Genomic DNA, 19,529 nt, shown 5'->3' on the forward strand with positions numbered 1-19,529 from the left:
TCTCTGTCCTGGTTTCAACCAATCCCATTTCATATCTATTGTCTTACCTACCTTCTGCACCTTGTTGATGCGATGGGCTGCCCGGTTATCTTTGGCCTTTTGCTGTCAGAGAAATAAGAGTAAGATGAGAGAGGGAAAACAAAATCCCTCCCATACAACCCCTCTCCAGTCACTCAATGCTATTGAACAAGTCAGATAATTTGTTATTTTCAAATCATCAAAATATATAGTATTTTAATACTATGAAAGACAGTTTGGGCTGGCGGTTAAGGCTAAAAAGCGGGAGACTGTGAGTTCTAACCCAGCCTTAGCCATGAAAGCTGACTGGGTGGCCTTGGGCCCATCACACTCTCTCTCTGCCCAACCCACCTCACAGAATTGTTGCTGTGGGAAAATAGGAGGAAGAAGATGTGTTGGATATGCTCACTGCCTTGAGTTATTTGTCAAAACAATGAAGGCAGGATACAAATCAAATAAATAATAGTATAATATACACATACATATATACATACATGTATGTGTGTGTGTGTGTGTGTATAATATATTTTGTGTGTAATATAAAATAATTGACTATTGCTAATGGCTATCAATTCAAAACACTTCAAAAAATCAAATATTTTGTCTCCAAACCTTTATTTCTCTAGTAATAGCACTTAGACTTATATACCGCTTCACGGTGCTTTACTGCCCTCTCTAAGCAGTTTTCATAATCAGTATATTGCCCCAACAATCTACCATAGGTCCTCATTTTAATGACCTTGGAAGGATGGAAGGCTGAGTCAATCTTCAGCCGGTCAGGACTGAACTCCTGGCAGTCGGCAAAATTCACCTGCAATACTGCATTCTAACCACTGCGCCAGCATGGCTCTTAATACATAGTCACTTTAAGTCATATACTGTTAAGTATATAACATCCTTTTGGGATCAAAATCAACTTATCCAAAGCATGGTTTAATGTTTTAAAAATCAGGTATCTGTCTGCAAATCCAAATAAGTATTTGTAGCAGAGGAGGGCAATAGGGACTCTTTCCTTTAACCCCACTTTCTTGCCATGATTGGTACAGTAAACATTCAACACAGGACAAAAAAAATGGATTCCTGAACAATTGTTGCCCAGTGGAGCAAATGACAGGGGCTTCAGCTGTCCTCAGAATGGAAGAAAAGAAAGAGAATAAGAAGGTGAAAACCTAAAACTATTCTGTTCTGGGTATGCAGAAGCAGGGGAGTCATCCAAGAAATATTAGAATACTGCCCAAAATACCAAACAAGATAGAACAGGAGAGGTCCTGTTATTCCCACAGAGCTGATTAGCTTTGGCTACATCAGAACAGAAGAAGGGCTTACTAGGAATTTCTTTCTGCAGGCCAAATGGGCTTGAAAAACCCTTGGAATGGATCACAGGATAATTACAGAATACAGAATAACAGAGTTGGAAGGAACCTTGGAGGTCGTCTAGTCCAGGGGCAGGCAATTGTGGCTCTTTTACAACCTGTGGACTTCAACTCCCAGAATTCCTGAGACAGCTTGGCTATCTCAGGAATTCTGGGAGTTGAAGTCCACAGGTTGTAAAAGAGCCACAATTGCCTGCCCCTGGTCTAGTTCAACTCTCTGCTCAATCAGATGATCCTATACCACCCTGGACAAATGGCTATCCAGTCTCTTCACAAAAACATCCAGTGATGGAGCATCTACAACTTCCGGAGGCAACTCGCTCCGCTGAGAAATTATTCTGTCAGGAAATTCCTCCTTAGTGCTAGGTTGGTTCTCTCCTTGATTAGTTTCCACCCATTGCTTCTTCTCCTGCCTTCAGGTGCTTTGGAGAATAGGCCAAACCCACCCTCTCCCCGACAGCCCCTCAAACACTGGAAGACTGCGATCAAGTCACCCCAGTCCTTCTCTTCATTAGATTAGATATCTAGACTAGGTTCGTTAGGCCACACTATACTGGACTAGCAAACTTTACATTTATTTAGAATTTTTAAATACAATAAAAGTATAAAAGAGAAGAAAGAGAGAAAGGAAGGAGGAATAGAATTATGACTTCTGCCTTTCTTCTGGTTGAGTAGTTGCCATCTTGCTCTTTCTCCTCCCTCTTTTCTCCCCTCTTAGTTAGTAATTGTCTTCCACATCCCTTTTAATCTTTTATAGTCCCCAAACGCATAAATTAGATAATTATAATTTGACAAAACCCTCTTTGTTTCAAACTCTTCATGTTAATGGAGATCCGGCTACTCTGAGTGAAACGCCATCACCAGGATTTTTATTCTGCCTGTCATTCTCTTCATTTATTCATAGAGAAACCCTGGAACTTCATGTGTCCCACTCCTAAAGCAGTTCAAAGATCGGCACAAGTGCTTTACTTCTATTTGTGAGAGAAGTGCAACAGACTCTCAGAACAAATGATTCTTTCCCCCTCACAGGTTCATAACAGCAATCTCATTTTCCAAGTGTGGATTTCTGCACAATCTGCTTACAAGCAAGAGTGGCATCACCTGATTCAGGGCATTCAGTCTGGAGAAGTATAAAAAAACATTAAAGAGGAAACCCTCCAAAAAGAAAGCTTGGGGTATGATGAGAATTAGGAGAAAATGAAATAGGATGTATTAAAGAGTGGGTGGCTGAACACAAATGCTCTACATACAGTACAACATTCTGTAGTGGTTGTGCTAAGAAGATAGGATACATTCCTATGGGATACCAAGAGTGTATCCTCCCCTTAAGAAATCTAAATAAATTCAGGACTTTCAGTTGTACTTCTGGCGCCTTCGGAAGCCTGGACCGCGAGTTCCGCAGCCGGCTCCAACCTCTCCTTATCAGAGGGTCCAAATTGGGACCATAGCCACCCTGGAGGGGTGGCAAAGCAAAGGGGGATAGCCAAGCAGGTAGAAGGGAGCCACATCTCCCTTCCCTGACTAGGAAAGCCCCCTCCAATGACGACAAGAAGCAGTGGCAGCAAATATGGCTGTCATGAAGCCGAAGACAGACTGAATATATAAGACTGTGCAGAAGGAAGAAAGTGAGTGGCGTGTGATCTGGGTAAGAGAATATCTGCTATTGAAAATTGACCCCAAGAAAGTCAAGGGAAAAGCATATTTGAACTATTTGCTAGCGGCGAAATAAGCACATTTTTTTAAAAAAACAGATTATTTAAGAAGAGAATTCTTTAAAGAAAATTAAGGAAAAGAAAATTGAACTCTGATTAAATTTTGAAAATTGAAAAAGAGAAGACGTGGGATTGAAAAGGTATTTCAAAAAATACTGGAATTCGATCTGGAACTTGTTTTTCATTATTATCAATTTTGCCCACATCTTGGATTTATAATTTAAAACAATTGAAAACAGACTATTAGCATTGTACAGAGCCAGCAGCAATTTGAAAATTGAGCGCCATCTGCTGCTAAAAGGAGAACTGTGCAATTTTGGGATCTTCCGCATTTGCTAGACCATAAGTATTTACTTTAAAATTATTGGAGATTTATACAATAAACAAGACCTTTAGCCAAGTGACCCCTGAATATTGTTGAGCAAATAAAAGTGACTGGAAGAGGCGTGGATAACCCCCTGGTTTCTTTTCTTAAATTGGACTGACTGTAAAATGGAAGCAAGTGGAGACAATGAAATGGAGTTGATGTATCAAGACATTAAGGATCTCATAAAAGAACAACATAAGGAGATGATGGAAATATTTGGAGGTATAGATCGCATAGATCAAAAATTGGGCAATATAATGAAAGGAATAACAAGTAAACACCAGGACAAAGAGGAAAGAATGGAACTACTAGAAGGAGCGGAGGAGACAGCAGAATTGGGAAAGCAACAAGAAGAAGACAACAACAAGAAGATATCATTAAAATTGACAGTGAATAAGGAATCAGAACAGAAGGAAAATACTTTAAAAGATGTGAAAAGGAAATGGGAGAAACAGGGAGACAGCTGGGGAGAAGAAAAAGGGGTTGGAACAGATAGCTGTAGAATTAGATGGTGGGGAAAAAAGGCGAGGGGAGAGAAAGCTAGAGGGTATAGTCAAAATATAGAATTAAGAGTAGATGAAATAAAAGAACTAAAAGAAGGGTATGGGAGACAACCAAAAGAAAAAAAGGAGACTGAAAATTTGGATGTGGGTGAGAGATGTGGGATAAAGGAAAAAGAAAAGGAATGTAAAGCAAAATATTTTATAAAAATATTTTAATAATGTGTATGAATACTAGAACTGCATTGTATGTAGTCTAACAGATGAAAATTATTTCTGAATATATATCAGTAAGGTAGAAATGTAATGTATACTATCATTAGAATTATAAAGATTGGGAAATTATTTTGTAAATCTGACAAGTAGAAATTGTACAAGGATATTATTAAATATGTATAAAAATGTGAGTAATAGTGAAAAGCTAGAATTAAGCAATTTGAGATTAGACAAAGGTAGGATATATTTTAATGAGAATGATAAGGATTGAAGGATTGGAAAACAACAATATGAAGGGATATATATTAAATACTTGAAAGAAATTATGATTGATGCTAGAAATATGAAATAATATAAAAAGGGAAGAACCACGGCTTCAATTACTAGAGTGATAGGTGAAGGGGGTGGGGAAGAGGCTAAAAGAGAAATAGAAATAAGAGGAGGAAAATAATATAGATATTAAGAGGATATAACATATGGAAGAACTATGAGAAGGATTAGAACTGAAAGATGATAGTAAAAGTTATGTTAGTAAAATTAGTAATGAAAATGAAATGTAATGATTAGGAATAATATTGTTATGTTTACTTGTTTTGAAATGTATGACACCCAGGTATCTAACCATTCATGCAATGAGATGTATAAAAATAAAAAAATAAAAAACTTTAAAAAAAAAAGAAATCTAAATAAATTCTATTAAATATAAGAGAAAAAATAAACACATTTTTTAAAAAGCTTCACAAAATATCCAATTCAAAACTCATATTTACATGGCCCACTTACCAAATATGGGGCTTTGTCTGGAGCTGGCACCTTTCGCCAAAGCTTCATGATCTGCTTGCAACGGTTAGACCAGTCTGGACGTAGTAGAAGAAGAATAAAATTGAAATTAAATGGAAACACTCATATGCCAAGGCCAGTTAATTTTGTCCAGGGATTCTACAAAAACATTTTATCATAAAGCCAGCGTAGGAGTCTACTTAGCAAAAGGTTCACTTTATTCCACCCGGCTAGCAGAATTATATTCTTATTGCAACACATCTGCCTAGTTTCCCAGTCAGTATCTCCATGATCTCTGCTTATTCCATCCTTATATTTTTAAACAACTTTGTTAAACGCATCTCAGAAAACAAAAACAGCCAATTCTTTGTGTCAATCCAAGAATACTACAGGATACAGCATCGCCTAATATCCCTCATCATTGGTCATACTCAGCAACATCTAGAGAACAGTAGATTCTGTATCCTGCTACAGGCAGATAATAGACTATACCAATTTTTCTCAGTCAATGGCTTCTAGATGTGTTTGATTTTTAACTGCCATAATGGTACTAAAAGCTCAACATATCTGGAAAGCAACAGATGAGAGAAGAATGCATAAGAAAATACAATGCAAACCACAAATCAGGGTTTAGAACCACTATCTCTTTGGAGCAATCACAAAGGTAACACAAGGCTTCAGCCGTGAGTGAAACAGTAGAATTTGTTTCACAGATTACGAAAACACTAGCATTGTGCATGAAATGGGAAATCTCCTGCTTGGAACCTGGAAACCGATTTTGCATCAACTGAAATTATTTCAGATTTTTGAAAAAACAAATCTGAACAAATCCAGGAGGGCTAGATTGCTGCACATCACACAGCTGCTGCCCACTCTACCACTCCAGGTCTGCCTGCCGTTATTTGAGCTTTCTTGAGCCCTCCCTCAGCTGCTACCACCAATATCCCAGAACACCATATCCCACAGGCCTACTGCCTCCCCAATCTTCCCAGCACGTTCCCTATCCTCCTTCCCTACCTCTGAGTCTGCACAGCCATCAATGTCCAAGTCTTCTTCCCAAACTTGACTGCTCACCCAACCATTTCTGAAAAAATATCCATAACCATCTCTTCTGAGCACATTGCTACAAATAACCATGGACAACTCCTAGGACTTGCTTTTTAACCACCTGGATAAAACTAAAATGGAATAATGTCTGGACATTCTCCTTCATAAATAACCACATCACAGACAATTTGGTATTCACGAAAAATATTCTGAGACCAACATCATCATTAATCTTAAAGTCACTCATAGATCTGCTTTTTTTTAAATAAAAAGTTAATTTTTTTTAAGACAAACAAACATATAATACATCTGTCCTTCCGTGTATCATCTCGGTGTTTCTTCGGTGACTTCTTCTTTTTGTTACTCCTCTTCTTATTTCTTCCTTAATAAATCCCATTTCTCTATCTCAATATTTTCCCCAAAATACATAATTTAATGTAACTTTCTCCTGTTTGCTTATCAAATTCTTTATATCTCTTTTCTATCCAATCATAAAATTTCTCCCCATATCTTAAAATATTCCATGTCCTCTTTCTCTTTAATCATTAAAGTTAATCTAGTCATCTCTGAATAGTCCAAAATTTTTCTAATTACTTCTGCTTCTAAAGGGATTTTCTCTGCTTTCCATCTTTGTGCAAATACTATTCTTGCTGCAGTTATTATATGTATAATCAAGTATACATTTTCTTTACTAATTTTCTCTGGTAGGATACCCAGTAGGAACAACTCAGGTTTTAAATCAATATGTTGTTGAGTCATTTCTTCTATCCATATCTTAATTCTGCTTCAATGATCTTTAGCTTTTGGACATGTCCACCACATGTGATAATAAGATCCTAGTATTTGGTAGCATTTCCAACATCTAGCTGATTTATCTTTAAACGTTTTTGCAAATTTTTCAGAAGGCATGTGCCATCTGTAAAACATTTTATATTGATTCTCTTTATTTGCAGTTGACACTGTTAGTTTATAGTTCCTTTCCCATAACTGTTGCCATCTATCAAGCTCAATTGAGTATCCACAATTTTTTGCCCATGCAATCAATGTTTCTTCTACTTGCTCTTCTTCTAATTTAATACTAAACAAAAAGTTATAATTTTTTAAAATTATTTTGCCCTCTGTTCCCATGAGTATCCTATCCAGGAGTTCTGCTTAATAGAAAGTATAAACATAGTAACTGGAAAACTGGGGTATGTCATTTGGAAACAAATTTGGGATATGACGAACTAAGCAGAGATTTATTTTCCATCTAGTATATTATCACATAAAACTGGTTCAATCAAGGATTTCTTTAGTGGCAACATGAATAGTTCCATATATATTCTAGGAGAACATAGAGCTTAAGGACAGCGGATCCAAACTGACAAATGTAGAGATGTGGCTGGTCAGGAACTCTGGGAGTTGAAGTCCACAGGTTGTAAATGGGCCATATAGTTGCCCACCCCTGTGCCATAATAACACAATTGAATGAAATGTATTAGCATTTGGCAACAGCGGGTCACACAATGATATTACACAACAATAATGCCAACAAAGGAAGCAGAGGACTCCCAAAGTAAGGGTATGGGTTGTAATGCTCTTCAGATTTATTTGATCCTAGCGGCATTATTTGGATTCTTTGAATCACACAAACTTTGGTTTCTTGAAGAAGATGATTGGGATCCTTGAACTGTTGACTTTGATTTCTGTTGCACAGCAGGCCCACCGCAAAAGGGAAGCATATTGTTTCTATCTCCACAGATCTGACTGAGAGGTCATTAAAAGGACCTCAAACACGAAGGAAGAAAGAGGAGAAAAATAAGTAACTAACCTGGGTAATCCTGCTTCAGGCTGGGGAAATTCATGTTGGCATAAAGGACAGGTGAGATGGTGGAAAGCTCTCCCAGTTCCTCATCCTTCTCCCAACGTTGCAGGCTCCGCTGGTTATACGAGAGTCCGTCACTTTCCCCCTCTGTGGTGGGTGTAGTTGGTGTGGAAGCTGCAGAGCTGCTGGCCCAAGGACTCTCTGGTTCACACTGCTCAGGGCTGAAGAAGCCACTCCTCTCCCTATACAGAGATGAGGGAAGACAGGAAAACACATTAACAGCAGGGTATAATGGGGGAACTGTCAAGGAAGGGATCTGGGCTGAGCCCAGAGATTATGCTGTACACGTAGGTGACTTACTTATTATCAAGGAACGGGGACGGGCAAACTCCAGAGTAAGTCTCCATGGGTACAGCAGGCTGCAGGGGCCCAAGAGATGTACCACCACCTACAAATGAGTTGAGCAACATTGCAGAGATTGAATCAAAAAGAGCTCACATATGTAAAGCACCATCCAGATATTCTGGCGAATATCACCTAAAGCAAGAAGCTGTGAGCTTAAGCAGGTGAGGTCTGAAGTAATCTTAAAAATTAAATTTCAGAAGTTAACGGATCAAGGCAGTGGTGGAATTCAAATTTTTTTACTACCGGTTCTGTGGGCGTGGTATGGCTTGGTGGGCGTGGCTTGGTAGGCATGGCAGGGGAAGGATACTGCAAAATCTCCATTCCGACCCCACTCCAGAAGGATACTGCAAAATCCCCATTCCCTCCCTACTCCTGGGGGAAGGATACTGCAAAATCTCCATTCCCACCCCACTCCAGGGGAAGGATGCTGCAAAATCCCCATTCCCTCCCCACTCCTGGAAGAAGGATATTGCAAAATCTCCATTCCCACCCCACTTTGGGGCCAGCCAGAGGTGGCATTTGCCGGTTCTCTGAACTACTCAAAATTTCCACTACCGATTCTCCAGAACCTGTCAGAAAATGCTGAATAGCACCCCTGGATCAAGGGTAAAAGAACACATAAATATGTACTGTGTACAAAATAGATAATGGTGTGGGTTTTTTTGGCTTTATTATGGGTGAAGTATATTTATTTGGCCAACTGTCCCAGTGAGCACTTATCACCCAGTATTAATGCACTGATTTTCTGACTGAGTTCTAGCCAAGCACAAGAGATTTAACCACGATCTAATCCAAACATAGGCACCCTTTTTTAATTGTAGAAAACCCAAAATATCTCAGGCAGGTAAGAATCTGTATAACACCCCAATCTCAGTATTCACAGCTTACCTTGAAGAAAAGGCCTTTGGGCCAGCTGGGAGCAGTTCGGATCACGCATGCCTCTGGCCTCAGCATCTACCCCAACAGAATTAAGCTGCTGTTCTCGCTCAGTAGAACCCAGGACATCTTTGAAGAGCTGCTGAACATCCTTGCTCTCCATTTTCGGCAACTCTGTTAAAAAGAGGGGGTGGGGGGAGAAAGTCACAGTGAAATCACAAGGCAGTGAAGTTCATTTGGAGCAAGCTGAGTAATGCAGGGAATCTGAGAGTCTCCAATAACAGCAGGCTGAATTACAAGGGAAGTGAGACATGGATGGGGAATGAGGAGAGCAAAAAACAAGAAACATGGGAAACGAGAGCACCTGAGACTGATTTTAAGCCTTTCGCTAGCAGTCAGAAGGGAAACCAGGAGAGAAACCTAGCTTTCCTTCTCTGCTGCTCTCCACGGAGCAGACGCTTGGCAGGGGGATGGGGACAGTAGGGTCTGTTCAAAGACCCGCCTGACCTTCAGTGGGGATTTTGTCAAGGTCGGAGCTGAGCACCCCCTCCCCCGGGGGTGTGGCTGGGTTCTCGGCACCTGTAGGTTCTGGAGAGGTCTTGGGCACCATCTGCTCTTCTGTCCCTGTAGAGAGCAAGCATACCATGTCAATCAGCACACGGCATTACTTACAGTACGAAGTGGCCAGACTGTGGGCAAGAGGTCTAACCTCTGTATCTTGCAAGGAGGGCTTACTCCTTAAAATGAAAGATTAAGCCTTCCCCCCCACAGCTGGCTGCATTCTTATGGAAACAAGCTGAGTTTGTCGAAGAGGAGTTTCCCAAATCTCCAATAGCTAGGTATTTAGAAAGCAAGGCTTTTTAGAAGGAATGACTCTGGGCATCTAGAAAAGCCAAGCTAGGGTCACTTTGGATGGGGAAACAGGCAGCATGTAAATTTAATAAATAAAAATTGCTCTTTAGATAAAAAAAAAAAAACTACTACAGTAAATGTCTATATGGAGATTCTCAGTCATCTAGGTCGTGGTTGTCACAAGGTGCTTTTTCAAGAGGCAACTGGACGTCCTGGTTTTTCTTTGAAGATGTTTTACTTCTCATCCAAGAAGCTTCTTCAGCTTTGAACTGGATGGTGGGGAATGAAAGGATTTATACTCCTTGCAGACAGCTGGTCATTTGCATCCTTTTACAGCAGGGGTGTCAAACTGGTGGGCTGGATGCATCATGCACAGGCCATGCCCACCCCAGCTCCACGAAGGGGGGGAAACATCACATTGTGATACGCCACATGACGGCAACGTGACAGTGCGAGTTTGACAACGTGACACCGCAAGTTTGGAGATAAATTGTGTCGTATCCCTCCCCCTGTGTTTAAAGATAGCAAAATCCACATTTTGGACAGAGAGGACCGCTGGTTTGAAAGAGGGATCAAAGAAGCCATCTATGTCAAAATTGAACAACCCACTCTCAACAGAGGGGGAGCAATACAACCTCATCTATCTCGTCTACAACAAAGTGCTTTCAACAGTTCCAAGAAGGCTCCACACTCATTTGCACCACTCAGGTGTCCCTGAGGACACAGATAAACCTCCAGGTGACCTTAAAGACCCGCTAAAAGAATGCAAATGACCAGCTGTCTACAAGGAGTATAAATCCTTGCATTCCCCATCATCCAGTCAGAGCTGAAGAAGCTTCTTGGATGAGAAGTGAAACATTTTCAAGGAAAAACCAGAAAGTCCAGTTGCCACTTGAAAAAAGCACCTTTGGTACTTGAGTAAATGTTAATGTCAGGGGTTCTATGGTGGGGCTACCCCAGGTATAGCGTTGGTGTGTCTTTTTTTTCTTTCCCCCTCAGCTGAACATTCTGTTCAATGGAACTTGAAAGGCACCTACATCTCTTTGCTGTGAAGGCAAGACAAAAATCAAATGTAAAGAACAGGGACCAGTGACTGTAATGACAAGGAATGCTTTTTGCTACCTTGACTCAGAAGGCTGGCTACAGCTACTCTGAGATAGGAGTTAGCTGAACTACAGATCTATGCACTGACAAGACTTAAATTATAAATCTTGATACCTGCTTCATATGCCACCATGGATTGCTTTGATGCTCACTCTAGTTACTGTAGATCAGGGGTCCCCAATCCCCGTCTGTGGACCGGCACCGGTCTGCGACATGCCAGAAACCGGGCCGCACAAAGAAGTGAAGCCCCATCTACATGCGACACACAAAACCACACCCCCTCCGGTCTGTGGAAAAATCTTTCTCCATGAAATCAGTCCCTGGTGCCCAAAAGGTCGGGGGCTGCTGAGATATAGTGCAAATGTAATAATAAAGTTTCTGTGTGCTTTACCTTTAGGCACTGCCAACTAACACTATTGCTGAAAAATGTACACTGGATGCTAAACCTGCCACTGGGGCAGGTTTAAGAGTTTTGATGGTAACAATTGTGACAGGAATTTTTTCTTAAAAAGAACAGCCCAGCCACTATGAATACCTATTCCCTTGGAAATAAAACAAGTACTGTTCGTTATAATTCAGATACTTGCTGGGGAGAGTTTTTATTTTTCTTAAGCATTTTAGTGGGTGTTGGCTTATATGGACAATATGATTTTATCGTTCAGCACTGCAGAGACGTTAGGCATTATCTATCCTTTTAAAAGGAACTAAGAGGGAACAGTTATGCCGTCTCCTTTAATCATTGACCAAACTTTTTATGGAAAATTGCCTCCTAGTTAGCATTTCTTGACAAAGTGACACTCATTGTAACCACACTGTGGCCACCCTCAAAAGCTTCTTATTGCACTAGCAGACAAAGCTTCTCATTCCATTCCCAAGACCTTGGGACAAACTGTCAGGAAGGAGGAGCAGCAGCAGCAACAAATCCATTTTCTTTCATCTTACATGTCAAAGAAATCCATTTTGAGCTATCTTTCCATTAATGGGAGCCAATGCTGCTGCTACAACTAACAAGCACCAACTGTATGAGCTACACCTATACTCACAAACTTTCAAGAATCAAGTATAACTGCAACAGGTATTGGATTTAAGTAAGACTATAAGGAACTATTCTATGTCCTAAGTATCTTGAGTGCATGTCAATATATTCTATAATTGGTGGACTGCAGGCTTTTAAGCTGTAATGTTTGATTGCAAACTAATCTCTAGATTTGACAACTTAGCTTCCCTAGAAGAGAGTGACTGTGTTTGGGGGTAAAACTGGGTTTTGGAAATTCTAGTGTCCTAGATATGCCCTAACTGACCACCCCCATTCTAATCTCTAGCAAGGGATGCCGCATGTGGCACCAGTATGACTAAGACCGGTAATCTAGGCACCATCTTCTCAGAATTATTAAAAAGTGTTATTTGAAAACTAATAGATCGAAGTCACAATATGGGAGTGACCAATACATATAGGTCCATCTACCAATTTTCATAATATAAGAAAGAGTGCAATTTAGAATGTAACAGGAATAAAGAGCAGGAAAACAGATCAATTGAAATAAAGAGGAAAAAAAGATATGCCATGTTTTTGTGAAATTAGCTGAAAAGGAAAGTAGGTAACAGATCAGAACAAAAGTAATCTGATCCTGAATAGCAGAGCTGATGAAAAAACAAGCAAATTGTGGTTGGATGGATTTGATGAGTTCCACAACAAGAGAGAGCTAAGACATTTATAAAGAACAAACAACAATACGTGACATGGTGTTTAGAAGTAAACTAATTTTAGCTGTGGTTTTTTTTTCTTTCTTATGTCTTCAGATTTTTTGGCTTACTAATTCTTAATTGATTTTTGTGCACGTCACATGACCTTCCCGATTCCCCAAAAGAAAGACGTCTGGGTATGTAGCTATAAGAAATTGTGCAGATTAATATGCAGCAAATATGTTCAAGGCAATAAAAATAAGTATTCTAGAGCACCATGCTATGCATCCTTATTGAAATACATAGGTGGAGTGTTATCCCCCCCAAAAAGTAACATGGAAATATATCCTGAGGACCAAAAACCTCTTACGTGGTTTTAAAAATCCTGATACCCACCAGTATTCTCAGTCTTGGCATCAGCTGCTTTCAAGTTGCTTTCAGGAGCTGCTGCTTCCCTGCTACTAAGGCATTCATCCCCTGGAGATGGGAAGACAGGAAGCTGATCTGTTAGAACAGACAGCTAATGTCCTAATACTGGCTCTAAAAATGGTTCCCGGCTTCTGAGGGCCAACTACTTATTTCTGCACAGAACAAATTTCACTTTATAGCTTGCCTCCACCTACAAGCCTGAGGACATTTTATTTGGCCAATGTTTCTTCAAAATCAAAGGAAATTTTCTTCTGAATTCCCAAGCAAATGTATTTAGAACATAAACATTTTGCCCTTCCTTCCTTCCTTCCTTCCTTCCTTCCTTCCTTCCTTCCTTCCTTCCTTCCTTCCTCCCTCCCTCCCTCCCTCTCTCACTCACTCACTCACTCCCTCACTCAGGAGCCAAATCAAAGTCTGATCCCCAAATCCCATCATTTCTACCTCCTCTAATCCCGCTATTTTTCCTCAGCTTTTCACTTACCTTTGGGCTGAACTGGAGCTGCCTTTCCATCCTCCGGCCCTTTTTGGAGCCTGCTGGAATCCACCTTGGGCCTGGGAGCTCCCTGACCGACAGGAGGATGGGCAGTTCCATCTCCACCCACACCACCAGCAGCCAACAGAGCCTGTCTGCTCAGGTCTAGGAGTGCTTTGCCAAAAAATGCTTCCTGTCAAAGAGGTTGAAGAAGGAAAAAAAAACATGATAAAGGCCCAGATGAATGAATGAATGAATGAATGAATGAATGAATGAATTTCTGGAAACTCCCTTGTTCCAAGTGTCTGGGAGGACTCTTGCTTTAACTAATAATATACATAGAATCATGCTGCTGGAAGGGACCTTGAAGTTCTACTAGTTTAACTCCCTACCCAGGGCAGGAGTCTTACATCATCCCAGACAAATGAATGTCCAATCTTTTCTTGAAAACCTCCAGGGATGGAGTACCCACAACTCTGTTCCATAGATTAACTGTTCTCAACTGTCAGGAAATTTCTCCTTAGTTCTAGGTAGGATCTCCTCTAAGTAGGAGCTTGCACCTGTTGCTTTGCTGTCCTGCCCTGAGGTGCTTTGCAGAATAAGTCTGCATCTCTCCCCTCATCTCTGTGATTGCCCCTCAAGTACCGGAAGGCAGCTATCATGTCACCTCTAAGCCTTCTCTTCATAGGCAAAACATACTTAGCTCCTCTTAGCCATAAATCGCACGATTTAGCCTCCAGACCCTTTATCATTGTTGCTGCTCTTCTCCGCAATCTTTCTAGGTCAGTGATGGTTAACTTTTGGTACCAAGTGCCCAAGGTGTGTGTGCACGCGAATGCAATGGGAGCACCCCCACACATTTATTTTATTTATTTATTTTATTTCCAATTTATATACTGCCCTTCTCCCTGAGGACTCAGGGCGGTGTACAGCCAGAATTAAGAACATGAAATACAAATATTAAAAAACAATTAAAATATATATAAATTTGACCCAAAAATTAAAAATCACAAACCAATTAAAACATTTAAAAACTTCTTAAGTCAGCCCAGCTTGCTGGAAAAAGTGGGTTTTAAGGGCACGGCAGAAGGCACTGAGGTCTTGGATTCTCCTTATCTCAGGGGGCAACTGATTCCAGAGGGTAGGAGCCCCCACAGAGAAGGCCCTCCCCCTGGGGGTCACCAGCCTACATTATTTGGCTGATGGCACCCTGAGGAGGCCCTCTCTGTGGGAGCGCATGGGTCAATGGGAGGTCGTCGGTCGCAGCAGGCGGTCTCGAAGATAACTAGGTCCTATGCCATGGAGCGCTTTAAAGGTGATGACCAACACCTTGAAGCGCACCCAGAAGACCACCGGGAGCCAGTGCAGTTCGTGCAGGAGCGGTGTTACATGGGAGCGTCATGCTGCTCCCATCACTACCCGCGCTGCTGCATTCTGGACCAGTTGGAGCCTCCAGGTGCTCTTCAAGGGGAGCCCCATGTAGAGAGCATTGCAGTAGTCAAGGCGAGAGGTGACGAGGGCGTGAGTGACTGTGCACAGGGAATCCCGATCAAGAAAGGGCCGCAACTGGCGAATCAGGCGAACCTGACAGAAGGTCCCCCTGGCTACAGCCGTCAGATGTTCCTCCAAGGACAGCTGCATATCCAGGAGGACTCCCAGATTGCGAGCCCTTTCTGTGGGGGCCAAAGACTCACCCCCAATAGTCAGTGATGGAGTCAATTGACTATATCGGGATGCCGGGAGCCACAGCCACTCAGTCTTGGAAGGGTTGAGCTTGAGCCTGTTCCTCCCCATCCAGATCCACACAGCCTCCAGGCACTGGGACATCACTTCAAGGGCATCGTTGGGGTGGCCTGGGGTGGAGATGTACAGCTGGGTGTCATCAGCGTACTGGTGGTATCTCACCCCGAAGCCACAGATGATCTCGCCCAGCGGCTTCACATAAATGTGAAGCACCCCGTCCCGCGCATGTGTGTGCATTCCCTGCGCATGCGCCCCCCCACACATGCTCCCCAGCCTCCTCTGCACTGTTTTGTCTTCCAGATTGGTGTAGGCGGCTTTCCAGGCCCAAAATGGGGCGCAGGGGACACATGCGCAAACCCCCAAAATGCAACGTGAGCGTCCCATGCATGTACCCCCACGTATGCATCCCGCCCCCACAGGCGCAGTAGAGACCTGAAGACCAGCTGGCTGGCAGGAGGTGCACACACATGCATGGTACAGCTGGGCTGGGGCGACAGCTGGCGTGCCTGCAGAGAGGGCTCTGCGTGCCACCTGTGGCACGTGTGCCATAGGTTCGCCATCCTGGTTCTAGGGCCTCAGCATCTTTTTTGTACCATGGCAACTAGAACTGGACACAGTATTCCAAGTGTGGCTTCATTAGTGGAGTATAGAGCAGTACTTAACACTTCACATGAACTTGATTCTATCCCTCTGTTGATGCAGCCCAGAACTGTGTTGGCTTTTTTGGCAACTGCAGAAGTGATGAACCACCAGGACACCTAGATCCCTTTCACGGGCACTACTGTTGAGTCCGGTACTGCCTATCCTCCACCTGTGCATCTGGTTTTTCCTGCCATCTTCCAAGCTATCCAACCCTACCCCACCCCCTGCAGATTTCATTTTTATTCCTGTCCATATAGAGATCTACTTCCTTGACTTGCAACAGCATCATTGTATCTTCCACCTTGATCCATGAGATCCAGATCCCTTCTCTCTGCCCTTCCTTAATGCTACAAATACAAGACTCAAAGAAACTTGGTAATCCTTGCCCAGAGACGTTTATTTCCCACTAAGCTAGCCCTCTCCTGGGCTTGTTTTTCTCAGGTGCGTAGGACTAAAACTCACATTATCAACAGCTAACCAAGCATTTGGGTGACAAGGTTCTGTATCCCTACAGAGACGGAAGGTTGGGAAGCATTACACTGAAACACTCTTACCTGAAGATAGGCAGGGAACATGTCTTCTAGCTTGCTCTTCTTCCGCCCCCGCCGTTTCTTCTTTTCATCAGCTTCAACCACTCCCTGTTCAGCCAAGGTCTCAGCAGGGTTTTCAGCAGGTGGGTTAGGTTGCACCCCTGATAGAGAGAGAAGGTTGAGTTTAGCACGGCCCTGTATGAACCAACCAAGCCTAGGAATGCTAAGGACATTTGCTGACTTCGCTGCAGTAACTTTCAGGGTCAGCAGCAAGTTAGGAAAGGAAAGGAGTGGACGTGCATAGGACACTGATGACTATTGCTTCTTAATAATCTTTCTCCCAGCAACAAATTCTGGGGGCAAGAAACCTCATCCACCGAGACCAAAAGTCACAGGTGATAAACATTCAGCCCAACAACATCCGGAGGGCCAAAGGTTCCTTACTGGTGCCTTAGATTCCATCATTTATTTTTCTCTTTGTTGTTGACTCTCTCCCCCCCCCCCCAATTCCAAATTTGAGAATGCAGATCTGTAAGTCAGAATATGCACTGCAATTTAAAGCAAAAACTTTAAACTTTAAATGGAACACTGATGGAAATGACTCAGCCAGCAAACTGAGGTGTGAGGTCCTTGGTGCTCCTTGAGCTTGGCTCTTTATACTTGAAGACGTTTCATTACCCAACTAGGTAACATCATCAGTCCCAAAAGATCCTTGCTAGAAGGACTTCACAACTCAATCCTGAACTACAAATATTCTCTTCTACTGTATCTGAGGAGTGGCAATCCTCTTTCTTTAAAAAAAAATAAGATTGTAGCTATTTGGGGAGTTTTAAGAGCCTTCCCAGACTTGCACCCTTACACATTTATTCAAACTATTTGGATGAAGCAAGGGAGAAGTACAACTACAAGTAAGTAGCCCTTACCTTCTTCCGGTTGCCCTTCCGTAGTTGTCAGCTCCCGAGAGACTTCGGCCAAGATTACTGAGCCCTTTTTCAAGCGTGTGTGTGATTTCCGCTGCCGCACCATGAAACCTCCAATACCTATTCCAAGACAGAGGAGAAACAAGCCGAGAGCTAGAAAATGGATCGGTGTGGGAAGAATACAGGCTCTTTGGTGCTTGCCCAAAGCGAGGAGCACTTACCCGGGCGATAGGGTTTCCTTTTCCGCTTCTTGACCTCCTCAGAATCTTCCAGAAGGCCTTTTCCCGCTTCAGCCTCGGCTGCAGCTTCCCTATCCGGAGTCGACGGGGCTTCCAATTTGATCTCACATTCCATGTGTTCAACGCTAACTGCAATGGGAGCAAAAACAAAAGCAAACCATTCAAAGTCTCTTTCCCATTTATAGAGAAAGGTATATAATATGTATGTATGTATGTATGTATGTATGTATGTGTGCGTATATATATGTATATGTATGTATGTATGTATGTATGTCTGTCTGAAGTGTTTTTTTATCAAGACACCTGGTCTACCCCAGCATGTGGGAGGGAGCATACTGCATCCCTTTCGCCTTTCAGCTTCAATCCAGGAGCCCTCAAGCAGTCGCATTTATGACAAACCATTTTATACCAAGCAGAATGCGACTGCTTGAGGGCTCCTGGATTGGACTGAAAGGCGAAAGGGATGCAGTATGCTCCCTCCCACATGCTGGGGTAGACCAGGTGTCTCGATAGAAAAACACTTAATCTCTCCCCTGGCTCAAGTGATGAAGGGAGGAGAACTTGTGGCTCAGAGGTTAATACAATTGCCTAACATGCAGGCAGCCCAAGTTCGAATCCAAGTAAGGGTATAGCTAGCTGATGAGAGCTAAATAGCTTGAAATAGATCTATACTAGTCTCCCTTTATTTATCAGCGAAATATAAATTTGCACTTATGATGGTGTGGCATCCTACGGTCACAGGATGGCAATTTGCAATCTTCTCCATCAGCTTTCCTCAAGCAAAATCACGGAAGGTCGCAAGTTGCTTGGGTACATCTCTCCCCTGCCCCCCAGCCCTTCTGTGCTCGTGACAGACCACACCAGCCACCTGCACTTCCTGGTAGAGAACTGTCCCTTAGCCCCACACATGAGGCCTGCTGAATGGCAGTCTACAAAATGAGGTTTTACTGTAATGGAGTATGCATATGCACTCAGAGCTAATTTGGGGGTGGGGAGTGGGTATAGGATTAAGGGTCCCAGTTTTCCTTCTGCCACAAATCCATGAGGATTAAAACTGTAACTGTAACAATCTTTTATCCAGAAATCAGATTATGTTTGGAAACAAATGAACTGGTTCTAGAGTCCTAAAATCTCAAAAACACAGGGTTAGTAGAGGCCATACTGTAGGCCATCTAGCCCAAACTCTTGCTCAGGTCAGGAATCCAAATTAAAGCATCCTGGACAAATGCCTATCCAGCCTCTGCTTGAAATAGCAAGCCCCGAGATCACTACTCAGAATTAACCATTTGGGAAAAAAATATTTCTCCATAGCACAAAACCAAAACAAGTTTTTCTAGTTTGCAACCATCCAATTGCATCCTAGCTTCTACTGCCTCCCAGAGTCAGATGCCTAGACTAACAGGGTCTGATTTCAAGAATTCAAGTATGAAGCTTGAGGCATGTAATCTCAATCAGTATTATATTACAGAGACAATGGGGCTATTCTACTACTTTCCCAAGGAACTAGTAGGATAAACACGAACCTTCAGCTTTCAGGATCTCATCTGCCTCCACGTCCCCGTCCTTTTTTTCATCTGCACCCAGAGAGCCAATGCAATCCAGTCCACCTTCACCATTAAGAACGCCTGGCCGTGGCATCATTGGTGTCATTGGTGTGGTTTTGCGCGGCCGACGCTTGTGCAGTGGTGACAAAGACAAGTTACGTAGCACCGCCATGCCTGTCTCTGTTAACCAAACACCTTCAAAGCGAAAATACTGGGGCTCTGCATGGACAGGATAAAAGAAAAGCTTGCTTGTACCTACCTGGCTGCAAAGTA

General features: G+C 42.5%; 1 protein-coding gene across 1 annotated transcript in view; it reads right to left on the reverse strand.

Moving 5' to 3' along the window:
* KMT2D (lysine methyltransferase 2D) overlaps nt 1-19,529 on the reverse strand; it is a 110,115-nt gene that overhangs the window by 47,913 nt on the left and 42,673 nt on the right. Inside the window, exons 20-31 of the mRNA XM_070937756.1 lie at nt 19,236-19,475; nt 17,695-17,841; nt 17,477-17,593; nt 16,578-16,714; nt 13,648-13,831; nt 13,134-13,214; nt 9,606-9,722; nt 9,111-9,272; nt 8,178-8,265; nt 7,824-8,059; nt 4,970-5,043; nt 52-102 (exon numbers count right to left, since the gene is read on the reverse strand). Coding sequence (XP_070793857.1) covers nt 52-102; nt 4,970-5,043; nt 7,824-8,059; nt 8,178-8,265; nt 9,111-9,272; nt 9,606-9,722; nt 13,134-13,214; nt 13,648-13,831; nt 16,578-16,714; nt 17,477-17,593; nt 17,695-17,841; nt 19,236-19,475 — 1,634 coding nt within the window. The remainder of the gene's footprint in view (nt 1-51; nt 103-4,969; nt 5,044-7,823; nt 8,060-8,177; nt 8,266-9,110; nt 9,273-9,605; nt 9,723-13,133; nt 13,215-13,647; nt 13,832-16,577; nt 16,715-17,476; nt 17,594-17,694; nt 17,842-19,235; nt 19,476-19,529) is intronic.

The sequence above is a fragment of the Pituophis catenifer genome, unplaced genomic scaffold (assembly GCF_029215685.1).
Source record: "Pituophis catenifer annectens isolate HBS135680 unplaced genomic scaffold, rPitCat1.0.hap2 SCAF_2, whole genome shotgun sequence".
Lineage (NCBI taxonomy): Eukaryota > Metazoa > Chordata > Lepidosauria > Squamata > Colubridae > Pituophis > Pituophis catenifer.